Source organism: Prionailurus viverrinus, chromosome B2 (genome assembly GCF_022837055.1).
Source record: "Prionailurus viverrinus isolate Anna chromosome B2, UM_Priviv_1.0, whole genome shotgun sequence".
Classification (NCBI taxonomy): domain Eukaryota; kingdom Metazoa; phylum Chordata; class Mammalia; order Carnivora; family Felidae; genus Prionailurus; species Prionailurus viverrinus.
In genome coordinates, this window is record NC_062565.1 from 87,713,192 (window position 1) to 87,729,164 (window position 15,973).

General features: G+C 35.2%; 1 protein-coding gene across 2 annotated transcripts in view; it reads right to left on the reverse strand.

Moving 5' to 3' along the window:
- MMS22L (MMS22 like, DNA repair protein) overlaps positions 1-15,973 on the reverse strand; it is a 128,916-nt gene that overhangs the window by 16,063 nt on the left and 96,880 nt on the right. For both annotated transcript variants that reach the window (XM_047859195.1, XM_047859194.1), the window contains exons 19-22: positions 11,857-12,016; positions 7,441-7,610; positions 4,503-4,714; positions 1,105-1,268 (exon numbers count right to left, since the gene is read on the reverse strand). In XM_047859195.1, coding sequence (XP_047715151.1) covers positions 1,105-1,268; positions 4,503-4,714; positions 7,441-7,610; positions 11,857-12,016 — 706 coding nt within the window. The remainder of the gene's footprint in view (positions 1-1,104; positions 1,269-4,502; positions 4,715-7,440; positions 7,611-11,856; positions 12,017-15,973) is intronic.

Here is a 15,973-nt window from a genome sequence, read left to right on the forward strand (position 1 = left end):
TAACCAAAACAAAGGCTAGGTAAAATTTTATACCGTCTGCTCTGTCTCAACAAATTTTGTACTGAATACCACAGTAGGCTTTCACTAAAAGTATGTGTAAGTTTTCAACGAAGACAAAATTTCTAAACATGACTCTGGGGTCTACCTGGGTATTTTTTTCAGTGAAGAGATGCTACTCTCAGGTAAGGGCATTCCATATGAACACATCATAACAGTTTTTGTAAAACCATGCTTAGCTTTTACAAATCATGCTCAGGAGAAAGGAAACATTTTAATAAGACAAACATTTTACTTATTAAAATAAACAGATTTAAACAAAATATGCATACATTTTGAGATAAAATGGAACCTTTCAAAGAGCTCTTTGAGCTTTACCAATTTGGATGGTACCCTCAGATTCTGCAGGATGCACATTGCACTTACTCATCACAGCAGTTAGAGGTACTTAGGTAGAAACATCGAGGAGCCCTACCCTGAACAATCACATTATCATGAGAACACGCACACCCTTACACACATAGCGTTCTATTTACATTAAAAACTCCTTCAGGATAGAGCTATCCCTACTATTCTGCATATTCCCAATAAGCTTATTAAAGCATGCTACTCACAGTGGGGAACAGATAAATGGTATTTTAAAGAGATCCCTAGCAGTAAGGCTGATGAGACTGAAAACAAAAGGACTAGGATCAAAGGATCCTTACAGGTTGCCTGTGAAATCAGCTTAGATATTCTGGCGGCAACCTGAACGGAAGAACTTACCTTGACCCCTCACCACATGATAGGTAACAAATTGCATTTAATACTGTAGTCAGATTAAACAAATATTCTTTAAAAGGTCAACAAGTCTAATTAGAGGAAGTAGTCCTTACATAAACTGTTTGCCTTGGGGGAAAAAACAAAACAGAAGTAAACTACTCTGAAACATGTCAGTGTTTAACCATTTTATCATGCCCAACCTCTGCTATCTGCTGGAGTTTGTCAGCCACAATATATAGAAACTGATATTAAATAACCAAGCACTTAGCCATCCATTTAACTGATAGGAAAGAGTACTTTCTTAATTTATGAAAAGAACAGCATAACAAACAGATTCAAACTAACCTTGGGGTTCGCTGACCAACACCAACAATTTTAAGATGCCAGGGAGGAGCAGTTCAACCTCAGAAATGTCTATGTTAGTTTCTTTGAAGAGCTGGAGGATGAAGGCCAGGATAGATGCCAAGCGAGGAGGGAGCAGAGACCCTTTACACTCAAAGTAGGACTTTCTAAAAAGAAGCACAATTTTGTTTTTTCTTCTGTTTAAAGTTTCAGTGAACAGAACCAAAAGTCACCCACTTTAGAGATACTAACAAATTTTACCCAAATTAATAAAGCACAACTAAAAAAATATATGTATATTTTGCCATGCTATCCTCAAACACAAAATTTTAGAAGCATAAGCATATGAATATCTGGTGTGTTTTAAGGGCCCAAGTAGAATACGGACACAAACTAAATTTAAAACCTGATCTTTCAATGCACTTAATCAAAATCCAAATGAAAATCCAATTGTCAATTTGTTTTTTTTTCCTTTTCTGAGTCCAATCTCTTCTATTAGCTCCTCAACGATGCAACATTTTCTTTAATGTCAAATTTGCATAAAGAAATCTCTCCTCACGTTTATTTATTTAGGGATTTGGGAGGGGTTTTATTTCTCCAAATCAACAAGAGGACTGCCCTAGGAATTGGCTTCCTGTTCCAGCTTTACCTCTTTCCTTCTCTTAGGAAGTAAAAAAAAAAAACAGAGGTAATTTAGGATGTAACATCTTCTCTCAAAGCAAAACAAATTTTAGCATTAGGATTCAACAGCGATCATAAAGATAATTTATCTGACTCATTTTTATATCTCTACCTCTTAAACAGGTGTTGGCTCCTAAGAGGTATTCAGTATATACACTTAAGTGAATAAATGGAAGTGGCAATTGCTCAGTTTCTAAAAGGTCTAGACAACAGGAAAAATTGTCATATATAGCTAAATCTAAGCTAGACATCCATACGTATTTGCAAAGCAGTAAAATTTGCCAAAATGAGCCACAGAAATCACGAAGGATTATAAACTCCTTAAGGGCAGGAACTATGTCTTCACCATCATTTCTACTCTATATGGTGGGTTCCAACAATTATTACATGTTAAAAGATTTATTCAATCTTTGAGGACAAGTGTTTTGTCTTTTTTGTTCACTGCTGAATCTTAGACGAAATATGGTCTATGAAATCAAGGGGCTCACTGTCCAGTGGAAAAGTTGAATAAGGAAAAAAAGACTACCATAATACAGTGTGATAGGTGCTTTGAAAGATAACCCCAGAATTCTCAGGAATTGGGAGGAATAAACCCTAACAAAGATGGGAAACTACAGGAGTAGAGGAGCATGGAATGGAGGGAGGCACAGGAGGCAATCTATTCCCTTCCTGAGTAGTTAAAAAATAGAAAAAAGGAACTACTACATTTCTGGATCTTCAGTTAGAAATCATGAGAAAAATGTGTTCCCTGGTAAATAAGAAAGTCAATGAAAGCAGCCAGGATTTTAAATGGTGGGCTTTAAATTACTTTTATGACCCTAAACATTTAATTTCACTTCAGCATTTGTCATTTGGTTTGTACTACACTTACTTAAATAATGTCTCAAAAATAGTGGTAGACTACTAAGGTCTTGTCGGAAATTCAGATACAAGTGAGGCAAAACATTCAATTCTGTGAACGGAATCTTAACAGAGCACATGACTTCAGAAGAAGGAAAGAAGCACCACACTACACTGAGATATTAGATGTAGGTCTTAAAAAGTCAAGGCAGAATTTAACCCAAAGGCGTGGCATTTAAATAGAGAAAATAGTATGAACAACACTGATGTAGGGAAATGCAAAGCATTTTGGAAGGGCAATAATGAAACCAATCTCATTATAGTTTGCATATGATGTTATGTCTTGTACATTTGGAAAAGTTCAGTGACAGATCACAAAGAGCTATAAGAATACGGAATTTATTCCATGGGCAAAAAAGGAGCAAGTGAAGGTTTGGTGGTAGAGAAGTGTCATAATGGAATAGACTTTCAAGAAAAGTAATCTGGGGGCATTGTTTACGCTGAACCAGAAGAAAAGGCTAGATACAGTGAAAGTAGTTAGGAGACTCCTGCAATAGCCTGGGTATAATGTGATAAGGGAATAGAGGTGTGAAAAGAAGGAAGCAATCATTTCCCAAAGGTTGGCCAAGGAGAGAGAACAAAAATATAAAGCTTCCAAACCTCAGTAACAGAATACCAGGAACACACAAAAATGCTTGTAAGGGAGAACAGATTTTAGACATGGAATTCTGTAATGAGAGGTGATGGATAATAGTGGTCATTAAAACTATCAAGTCATTAAAAACACAGAAAAAAATACTAGATAAGAATAATATACGGGCATACCCGCAGAGACACTGTGGGTTCAGTTGCAGACCACCATAATAAAGTGAATGTCACAATAAAGCAAGTCAAATGAGTTTTTCTGGCTTCTCAGTGCATATAAAACCTATGCTTACACTACACTGTAGTCTAATAAGTGTGCAACAGCATTACGATGGAATTATGTCTAAAAGAAAAAAAATGTATATATCTTAATTTAAAAACACTTTATTGCTAAAAAAATACTTTATTGCCAACCATCATCTGAGCTTTCAGAGAGTTGTAATCACTGATCAGAGATCACTATCACCAATATAGTGACAAAAAAGTTTAAAATACTGTGACAATTACCAAAATGTAACACAGAGACACGAAGTGAACAAATGCTATTAGAAAAACAGTGCCAACAGACTTGCTTGATGGTGTTACCACACATCTCCAGTTTGTAAAAAGCACAGTATCTGTGAAGTGCAATAAAATAAGGTATGCCTGTATATCACCACAGCATTTTAAAGTTTAAAAACTAATTTCATATGAAGCTAAATACTGCATGAAGACAAAGAAGTGATCATTTCTATTACTGAATCTTCTACCGTTGCAGGTAAAAGGAAGGAGAAAACCTAAGAGGTTTCATTTATGCATCCAATAATAAAATGAAGTTATTAAGACAGGGAGTAGACCAACAAAAAAGGACTTCTTATTGCTTCCTTTTTCATATTACCATTCATTTTTTCATTTAGTTATTATCTTTCAAAAATACAGCTAATATGTTTTTTATAGGAGAAAATACAATTACTGTTTATCTGATAAGGACTAAAAAAACATACACCTTTAGAACATATATAAGGAAAACAACAGCTATGTAAAGAAAACAAACGATTTAAAGAGCACTGACTCAGGCTGCCGGGAGCAAAAGTCATTTTAGTAAATCCTTAGATAATGTTTCTCAGGGAAAAGAAAAGTTTCTCAACTACCAGCATCCTAAGGGTTGCCAATACTTTTGGGGAGCTTTGTTACTTTTTAATAAAGATGAACTAATTGGATTGTAAACACCACTTATTTTTAATATTTAGATGTACCTTATGACTTGTATAATGCATTTCTTTAGAAGTGACATCGGTGCAAGAGTCGCGGAGTTTCTCAGTGCCATCAGAACAGGGTGTTGTCCAAGTCCTGCAACATGTGGTGAAGCTGGAAGAAACCGCCCAATGTACTGCTCAATGACATTCCCAAGTAACTGGTTCATATAGGCATTTGGATTTTGAGACTGACAACATACAATGCACATGCCCTAAAGGAGAAAAAAGAGAAGAAATACTAAAAGGAAAAGTTAAAAAAAATATTGAGAAACTTACTAATTTAGTCCCTAGCATTAATATCCATGTCAGAATATGCAACCACAGTCCACAGGGCACTGCCGGCATCAACAGATAATGTTTATGAGGCTCAGGGAGCTGCTGAGCCTGTGTGACTCCTGTACTGTGGTACCCAACCACACATGTGTGTCTTGGGGGTGTACTCAAACGGAGCAGGGGAATTGCAGGAAGACCAAGGAAGCTTCCTTCCTCCTCTCATACGCAGAAAACTTGAGCATCCCACTCATCAACTATGTCTGTATGTCATTTCAAAGTTATGAAACACATTTTTAGGTCAGTTTTTATACGTATGGCCTGGTCATTTAACTGAGTGAGACTCAGAATTTATACTAAAAATCTTCCAATGTAAGAAATGTGATAAATTAAAACAAAAATTGACAGGAGAGAAATGCAGAAGATTAAGACTCAGAATAATGACAATTCATTTGAAGAGTTTCATATGTCAGGCACTGTACCATGTGCTTTATATCCTTTATTTCACTTAAATTTCTTAAAAAACACTGATATAGTATTATCACATATCCAATTTCATAGCTGGGGAAACTGAGGTTTAGAGAAGTTAAGAGTTCTGTTGATTTAATCCCCTCCATTTGTATAGCTTCCATATAGATTACGGTGTTTGAGACTTAACAATTAAACCCTGAGAAATAGAAATTTTTTTCTACCAATGTTATTAAATAATGCATATTACCAAATATATATATAATCACCAACACAACGAATTATGTTCCAAAAGTTCATTTATAATTTGGCCCTTTGTGATTTAAAATGTGTTTTCCCAGAGAAATAATTAGAAATATTTGTCTCCATTTTACCTATGGATAGATATTTACTCATCAAAAAATTTTGAAAGATTTGTAATAAAAGTAACATAGAATTGTTAAAACACTAGCAAACAACAATAATTGAAAACAAAAGGGCAATGAACACCCCTCTACTTAGTTTCTTCAATGTTTTCCTTTAAAAGAAAGCACATTATTAGAAGATGATGAAGTAATAAACAAATATGTTCTGAAAACTTTGAAGAGGAGACTGGAGTACTTTTAAGTAAAGGTGTACATCTAAGTCAATTCTGCCAAATGAATAAATTCACCAAAATTTTCAGTTTACCACTTACAAAGTTTGTAAGAATTCTTTTTTTTTTTTTTTTTTTTTTTTTTTTAAAGTAGGCTCCATGGTGGGGCTTGACCTCACAACCTTGAGATCAACAGTTCCCATGTTTTACCAACTAAGCCAGCCAAGTATCCCTATAAGAATTCTTACTGTACTATTTTGGCTTAAAAGGGCCACAGAGAACATGTTTTCCAGATTCTTCTGCTGCCCAAGATTCCTCCCCACCAGTATTTCCTGACTGGCCACGCTTTGTGTTTCTGTCAGCAAACTAAACTTCTTTTTAAATGTTATTATCAACACAAAATTAAAGAGCCAATTAAAAATTTCTTAGAAATTATACAAATCTGTTTAAAAAGCCCATCTGTGGAAAAGACTGCTTATTACCTAATCAAATTCCATTCTCCCTTTCTTCCTCAGCTTTCCTTGCTGAACCCCAAATTAAGAAGCACTTAACTTCAGTATGAGACACTAATGAATAACAAAGTATGCTTCCAGCCCCATCTTCCTCTGAATAACAGATCAATATTTCCAAGTGCCCATCTAGACAGTACACAGCACCTCAAATGAAAGATATTCATAAATCAATTATTACCTTCACTCCCACATCTCTAGAATTGCCCATTTTAGTTAGCAGCACCACTATGTGTACAAGGACCCACGCTGGGGTCTAGGAAGTATTCTATTGCTTTCTGTTGCTCCACAACATTCTCTGAGCAAGTACTTTTAATCAGAGCTCCTAAGTGTTTCTGCAATCTGCTGTGTGAGTTCTACACCTACCAGCTTAGTTCAAAATCCTCAGATAATGAACTACTCTCTGCCCTCCAAGTCTCCAATCTAACTCCCACATCAACTATCTTAGATGTTGCCACCAGAATTACCTTTCTAAAATGTAAACATGATAGGTCGTTCCCACGTCTCTGTCTAAAATCTGTCAAAATCCATCAATAATCCATACAAATCCCCATGTAAAAGAACAAGTCCAAACTTCCTAGCGTGGCACATAACACCTTCAAATATATGGCTCCTTCTGTATGACTGTCCGATCACAACAGAATTATTCGCTCTTCCCCAGTGTGTCATACTTTCTTCAAGCTCATGACTTTTAAATACTGTTCTCTCTGACAGTCCTTCACCTCTTACCCGTTTGGCTCGTTTACAACTAATCCCCTTTACAGTGTCTTCTCTCACATCTCTTCTTCTCCGGTTGGCTAGTGGACAGCTGAAGCCTCTAAGGAAATATGGAACACACAACTCTGTCTATGCTAGTCAGCCTCTTCTCTCAACTTTAATTGCTTCTTGGAGATTTTGCTTTTTCCATCTTTGGTTTCAGGGCCAAACACAAAAGGAATTTAAAACTTGTTCAACAGAAGTGCCACATGTATACACATGCACTGAAATTATAATGCATGGTTTTCAAATCAGCAGTTAGCAAACCGTTTTAAGGCAAAGTTTGTTTGTTTGTTTGTTTGTTTGTTTATTTATTTATTTATTAATTATTTTAACTTTCAAGCAGCCACACTTACTATACCTGGAGATACAAAGGAAGACTCTTTTGAATTGCGATCAACATAGGTGCAGGCAGTTCCTTCTCTTGCTGTAACACTGTATGTGGCAGCAGTAAACAATCTATGATCCGGAATAATAGTTTTTGGGCTTTAGAGGTGGCAAAGATCTGTGCCCATGATTTAACAAGAATTCCTGACAAAGAAGAGGAGTAACAGTAGGTATGGTTACCTTCTAACCAGAAAGTTTTGCCATTCCACTATGAAATTCACTTAAAGCGCAAAGAACCAAGTTAAAGTAGGCAATAGAAAGAAACATGTATTAGGACTGAAAAGACTGATGTCATGTCATACATTTCACTAAAGAGACAAATTTCTCTCAGAGTTCTGGTCTAAGAAAAACATACGTTTCCTAAGCAACTGTTATTTAATACACACACACACACACACACACACACACACACACACACACACACACACTGTGATTTGGCTATACACTATGTTAATATACAGATCGACTGCTGTAATTAATCAGATTTCTCTTTTTGCTTTGGCTGCTAGGTAACTCAGAGGCAAATTTATAATCCAACTTTAAGAACACTATAAGATCACGCATTATGCTTTTATGTGTGTACTCATTTTCCCTGGGCTCCATCATGCTACTCCACATTTACGTTTTTGATACCTTTATTTCTTTATATTTTTATCTTACATAAAATTTTATAGGCTGTCTCAACCCAGTTTACAACATGAAAAGATAGAGCTAAATTTAATTGTTAAAGTAGTAAGAAGGATTAGCTATAGCACCTTGAAGCAATCACTTAACCTCCCTGAACTCCACTTTTTATAACTTTCAACTGTTTAATATACACAGTGAGTTTAAATTTTGATGCTGAAAGAAGAGATGCAGACTTCTTTACTACAGGAAATGTATTATGATTTCCTTAATGCTAGGAGTCAGTTGCTACCTTTGATGATAGTAAAGCCAAACAAATGAGCACCCTTTGTTTAATGAAGTAATTAAGAGCATTTATGTAGTTCCCATTAGAGTGTTCTCCTGCTATTAAGGGCTTCTCTACTGAAAAAACAAATTTAAAAGGAGATCATTAAATGCTTGCCCAAGTGGCATTAGTGGTATATGTACTGCATAAACTTTTATATTTTATTCCATCTTAGAAAGCAAAAGAGATGATAAACGTCAAAGCCATTTCCATAAAACAAAAAGTTTAAAATTCAACTCTGAAGGGAAACAAAAATACGCTTATAGAGGAATGTATTGATGTTAAAAGAAAAAAGCCCAGCCAATAATCACTTCTAAGAACAACAAACAGCAACATTAATCTTCTGTTGTAAAAGGAAATACAATAATCAATCATAAAGAAACACAATGCTCACTTAGCAATATTTTAAATAACGCTGGCTTGCTCCTCATTTTTTTCAGTAGGTGGAAAACTTGCGAATGACAGCAGTGTAAGAAGAACTCACATCCTAACTAACATTAATATGCCCATAAAGGGAACTGCCATCACCACTGACATTTTAAATGATTTATATCACTCTTAGGTGTCACACAGGAATTGACTTATAAAGAGCAAGGGCCTTCCAACCAAAAATGCATCACCTACCCTTGTATTTCATCTTCTGCAGTGGTTAAAACACTTTGCTGAAGATCTTAAGTTTTATGAGTTCATAGAAGGCAGAGGAGATCCATTTGTTTTACTGCCAAATCAGAACCCTAGTTTTTAAGTTTCAGTGAAGAATATTTAAGTGTGTGGTATTAATAATGCAAAGAGAAAGAAATTTTTTAAGTAAAAAACTTGGAGAAAGGTTAAAATACATAGAGTAGCTTTGTTAAACAAACAAACAAACAAACAAACAAACAAACAAACAAAACCAGTCTTTTTTCTGGCTATAAACATACTACGTATTTAAGCGATGCTGCTGAAAATGCAGGGGCACCTATGTGGCTCAGTCTGTTAAGCGTCTGACTCTTGATTTCGACTCCAGTCATGATCTCAGTTTGTGAGATCAAGCCCTGCGATGGGCTCCACGCTGACAGTGTGGAACCCTGCTTGGGATTCTCTCTCTCTTCCTCTGCCCCTCTGCTTCCTCTGCCCCTCCTCCTGCTCACACTCTTTCTTTCAAAATAAATAAACTTAAAAAGAAAAAAAGAAAATGTAGAAAAATTGTGGGGAGCATACTTCTACAATTGAAAGAGATCTGCACTGTAAGAGTCCTTATGTGTTTACTTATTTCCTACTCTATGCATATACTATGCCTAAAAAAAAAAAAGGAGGATTGGGATCATTATAATAGGTGTTTAAAAATGTATTTATAGTTAGAAAGTAACTTTACTCATTTAGGAACACTAAAAGTTACATTATGTTCTATTAGCTAAGTTTATAAAATTGTTAAATTCTAGAAATATTTATTTAGTATATTTAGTTAGTATTTATTTAGTATATACCATCTCCTACACTGGAGAAGCTCTTTCCCAATCCAATGCCCAATATATAACTCAGGAAATGTTCTTATTTGTTCAAAATACAACATGATAATGGGAATAAAAAGTTAAAAAGATATGGCCACTATCATAAATTTAAAATTTTAGTAGGGACAAACCAAGTACACAAATAATTATAATAACTGGCAAGCTATGAAGAATGTTGTAAGAGATGGACAGCTGAAGCTTAATCAGGGAGACCAAGTCTACCTGAGAGTGTGGAAAACACAGAATATTAGGATAGGCACTGAGGATCATGGGTAGAGTTTCAATTACAAAGACAAAAGAGGAGGAATGGCTAAAGAGAGAAGAATGATCAAAAGAAAAACATGGGAACAGAAAAAGTAAGAGATGTAAAGAGAAAAACCATAAACATTAATATTAAGAACACTGAAGACAGTACTCATGAATCAATCCTTTCTCAGAAATTACTGAGTTACAATTAAGACCTCAGATGCCTTCATCTGAAGTGTGATTTTATCAAGTTTGCACCTTCCACTAGCAGCCTTGTAAGTAAACAGCAGAGGTATCCCCAGTTAGAAACTAGCAAGGTAAATAAAACAGTTTCTGTGGTTACCTCACTTTCCCTGAAGTGAGTATGATACCCCAAACACACATACTTCAAGCACATTTGAACTCTAAAGTTTATACTTGCTCTTCCTCCAATTTGTTCTGAGCCTCTTACATAAAGAAGAAAGCAAGTGATCTGTTCCTAATTTTTAACATATAAAGGGGCAACACTGTACCAATATATTCTATTCGCAGTCTCTGAGATTTAGACAAAAGAAAAGAATACCGATCTACCTTCCAGTATGCCAATCATGTAATACAACAAAGGAAGGTCCTCAATTCTTCATAGGTCGACATATTACCAATCCAAATATGATTTTGCAGTTAGGACTATCACATATTTTGTAAAATAAATATATCTCCTGAAATCATAAATTTAGCTTGGCAAAAATCTAACAGAGACTAATAAATTATAAGGCTAATGCTGAAATACTTATTAATCTACATTTTACTATGTTAAATTTATAAGTTATCATTTCTGTTTTCCTCTAAAATTAAGATGCCTGAATTGCTACTATAGCTTTCACTACATTCTACATCATCCATATTTAGACAATTTTGCATTCTCCTTTATCTTTCACAACAAAGATAAAAGGTTTCAGACAGCCTAAATCAGGTTTATTCATATGTTCACAAGATCAAAGGGAGAAGATATAAGGTTTTGGCCACAGAGAAATTAAAAAAAACAAAAACAAAAACCTTAAATTCTGTTATAAAAACTTCTAAGGAAAATTTTCTCATTTCCCTTTATCCAGTTCCTATTTTTGGTTAGTAACATGGTTTTAGTGAACAAAGGTATTCAAATTACTAACTTCCTCAAGAAGGATGAACTATGTTGTTATAGCACAGGCACAGAAAAAGATTTCTTTTCGAAAGGAGAAAACATAGTATTGTGAGAAGCAAGATTTGAAGCATAAATATCTCTAGTGCCATAGTAAATTCTTTCCTGACCTCCTTCACACAGAGCAGACCAGATAAATAGAAGTGATGGTTTCCTGATATTTTAAATTCTAAGAAAGCACAGATAAGCCTTAAAAAAAAGTCCATTTTAATCATCCAGGTATTCACAGTGTGAGTGACTCACAACAGACTATTGATATCAAATTGGTTGAGCATATTTTCTGTTTTGGTCATAATTAATTTTAATATTAACACAAGCTGTAACAAGGAAAGTTCTGAAAGGAGGTGGGGCAGGATAGGGATACAGCAATAGAAAGCCAACATGAATTATTGTAAGCTAAATCTTTGTCTTTCAAATTATTCTTATGATTGTATGGAGAACAGTGATTTAGTCAGTGTATTAGAATATTCCTATCATGATACTATAGGCTCAACATAAGGAAGTTTCGATAACGTCAGGAGTACATACCCATCATCCTGTAAGTCAGTTGCAGTCCTGCACTAGAAATTTTTTTTCCCAAATAAGGTTTTATATATTTTAATATTTCACCAAGGTATTCTAAGGACTTTGTGACCATGGCAGATTTATCAGAAAGTGTCTGCAGATTCCCATACGTAATACCAATAGCCTATAAAATAAGGAAAAACATGATTTAGATTTCCAAGTTTCATACAGTATAGACTTTGAAAAATAAAGAAAATTTCTCTCTCTACACATACAAACACACACACACCCTTACATTTAAGTTTACATCCTTAACTTTCCAATAAATGTTCACAGCAATTAAAAAAATTGAAGATTTTCAATTAAAAAGAATGAAGTCTTACCTTTTATAATTAAAATAAAGGTTAAAAGAAGAATTAAAAAAAAAATCAATGGAACTGATATAAAAGAAGTTTATAGCCAAATTACATCAAGACTTCCAAACATCCTGGCACACAACTGGAAATCCCCAAATTCCTACAAGTAAAATCTACAAGCAACATCACCAAATTCTTACACGTATGACCTCTCTAAAGTTCAGTTATATGATATGGATTGATTTTTCCCCGCAAAATTTTATGAGCCATTAGATGCTAACTTTCTCAGAGGAAAAATGATGAGGCACAAAGGACAGAGATAGCAAAATGGTGAGGTGGTAGAGAGAAATGTGAGGTGAGGCAGTGAGAGAAGAGTGAAGTATGAAAAGGAAGAGAAATAAATGAAAAAGTTGAGGAAAGGTGAGAATAAGAGGTGACAAGTCACAAAAAGAATCAAGAGAAGACTGGCTACAGATAGGTTAGAAGGTTTGAGAAGAGTAGCAGTTTTCAAACCATTATTGGCGACTTAGAGTGGATTTCAATGACCTAAATCGGACACAATGGCACCAATACAGTTACATGATTTTTCTCCTGCAGCTCTCAGCAGATAAGACAAAGGAGAGAAAGCAAATGGTTGCACGAATCCAAGGTTGAGGGTTTGTAGGTGTAACCAAAAGACCAAAGATGGAAGACTGAAAGGATGATGATAAGAGTATACCTGCAGTAAGGCCACCAAGGGGTCTAATTAAGACGGATGGGAAAGAAGTGAGACCTTGAGAGGATGTTGCACTTGGAGAAAAGGAAGTGGAAGGTCACTTGGAGGTCTGGAGGCACAGGTGGTGATCATCAAAGAGTTCTCAGATAATCCAATGATGCCATAGCTCAAGGTTTAGTCATGGGAGTGGGCAGATGAAGTAGAGCAGAAGTGAAGATCACTAAAGACTTGTGGAGTTTTGAAATGAGGGATTAGGATAAGTTATTCAATGTGATATTACAGTTAGTCAAGTTGATAACAAAATGTAGAATGTAGGAAAAGAAGGAATCTAGTGAACTGGAGTGACTGACAGATGAAAACAAAAGATATACTTGATGAACCTTTTATTTTTATTTAGCTTTCTGCCCTTGGTTCTCTACATTTCTTTTCCTAGACCAGAAGTTCTCAAACTTCTCAGTTCCCTTTCATATGCTTAAAAGTTGGGATCTTAAGGTGCTTACTACTATTTGAGCTATATCTATTGATATTTACCATATAAAAAAAGAAAATTTAAATTATGTACTAGTTCACTTAAAAATAAGAAGCATTATATGGGGCATCTGGGTGGCTCAGTTGGTTAAGCGTCCAGCTCTTGCTTTTGACTCAGGTCATGATTTCACACTTCGTTGAGTTCGAGCCCTGCACTGGGCTCTGTGCTGACAGCACAGAGCCTGCTTGGGATTCTCTCTTTTCCTCTCTCTCTCTGTCCCTTTCCTGTTCTTGCGCGCTCTCTTTCCCTCTCTCTCAAAATAAATAAATAAACTCAAAAAAGTAAAAATAATAAGCATTATACATTAACAGAGTAAAATGTTTTTATGGAAAAGAACTTTATTTTTCAAAACAAAAAAAATTAGTGAAAAGTGACAATTTTTACATTTCTGCAAAACTCTTTAAGTTCTGGCTTAACAGAAGACAGCTAGATTCTCATATTTGTCCCTACACACAATTTGTTGTAATATGCTGAATATGAAAACAATTCAATCTCACAAATACATGTAACTGGAAGAGAAATAAGTTATTTTAATAGAAATTTCAGGTAACTATGGGAATCCCTCTTTGATATTACACCAAAACTTGACAAGTGATATTTCTTAAAGGTTAATTGTATTATGGAACTCAAAACCGTGTCAACAAATATTCTGTACTCTTCTGCATTAAAAGCCACTGCTCTATTTTGCTTTCTTAATGAACGTTTAATACTCATGCATGCTTTTAAAAAGCCTATACTGGTCATTTGGAAAATTCTAGTTCACTGAGTTAGCTTGCCAATGTTGACACATTTCACTTATCCACTAAAAAAAATCCTATTTGTTAATACCACCACCAATGTCATCAGAAAAGTCTTTAATTATCATGAAGCTCTCAAGCTCATAATGGCAAATGCTTGTTTTCCAAAATTCTAATTTTCTTAAAAGCTCAAATTGTGTTATTAGCAACAAACACCGTCAGTTGTTTTCTTTGAAGTGATACTCATTTCACACATTTCTGAGCAAATGTCTGCCAAATACCCAAGTCTGAACAACCATACTTTGTTAGTTGTTCTTTCAAGATCAAAGCAGTCAGGTCAGCTTGTAACTCAAATTATTACATAAAAGTGTTATTTTTGGACAACCACCTCACTTGAAGCAGGTGTGCTTTTAAGTGCACTTTCCATTGTCATTCATAGGACATTACAGACATGTACTCAAAGATCAACATTTAATAAATTTAATAATTTACTGTTTCATTAAGAATATTCTTAAGTGAGACTGGGTTCTTTTTTTTTTTCTCTTGTGATTGGGTGGCAGTGAAAATTATGACCACCAATATAACATTGGGCCATGGTGTTGATTTGTGCTAAAGTTTCTGCACCGTTTGTGCAAATGTCAATACACTTTTGATCTTTAAAATTCCTGAAAAGGTATCAGCAACCCTCAGATGCCTATGAAACACAAATTTGAGAACCATTGATCTAGATCTCAGTATTTCTCTGTGTTTAGCCTTAACCTCCCAGGACTATAAGACATATGTATTTCTCAGACTATCTCAGGGATTTCTTTGACTCTATTTACTTGTCATACTATCATTTCTATGTAAGAAAGAGTTAACATGGTAGGTCACAGACTGCTATCTTTAAAAAGGTGTATTTTTAAGTTTGGCCCTTGGTTGGTGATTGGGAACTTAGGTCTTCCCCACCATTTCCCGGTAAGTATGGCTCACTCAACCTAAACTGTCTGTGCAAACAATATAGTTTACACTGAATCATCTGCCTCTCTTCTGGGAGTCTGGAATTTTCTAAGTGCTAGGCAAAGGGGGCCTATGTGAAAACCCTCGGGCAGACAGGAGACAGCATTTCAGATGTGTTGTCACAATTCCTAGTTGGAAGAATTAAGTATGTCCAGTGCAACATCTGGGAGAGGACCCTTGGAAACTGCCTGGTGTCTCCAGACTTCACCCCACGCTGACTGAACTTTGAATTCTTTCATTGTAATAAATCACAGCTGTGAGTACAACTATATGCTGAGCTCTGAGTCCTCCCAGAGAATCACATAGTACACGGGAATGATCTTGGTGACACCTTACACCAATCTCAAACTAAACCAGTTTAAAACTGAACTCCTCACCTACTTCTCCCTCACCCTAAGTCATGTGCTCCTATTCTCCGTAAGGTATCATCATTCTTTTAGTTAAACACAGCATTTCTTTCACATCCCTTCAAAATTTCATAATTCAATTTTTACTTCCTTCTAAATCAGCTAGTTTCTGGCCAACACCTTCACTCTAATCTACTGTTAACTAATTTTCTTAAAAAGTCATTTGATCAAATCAGACCTACTTAAAAATGTATAAAGCCTTCATACTGTTCACAGGAGAAAATCCAAACTTCTTAGACCAAGATGCTCTGAATTATTAACCTACTGAATGATCTATAAACTGACACTTCGCATACACTGTCTTACTATTTTAACCTTTGTGTTTATCCTGTATTCTCAGACAAGTAAAAAGTTAAGATCAAGGACTACTTCTTTTGTTTTTTCAAACCCCTAAGAAA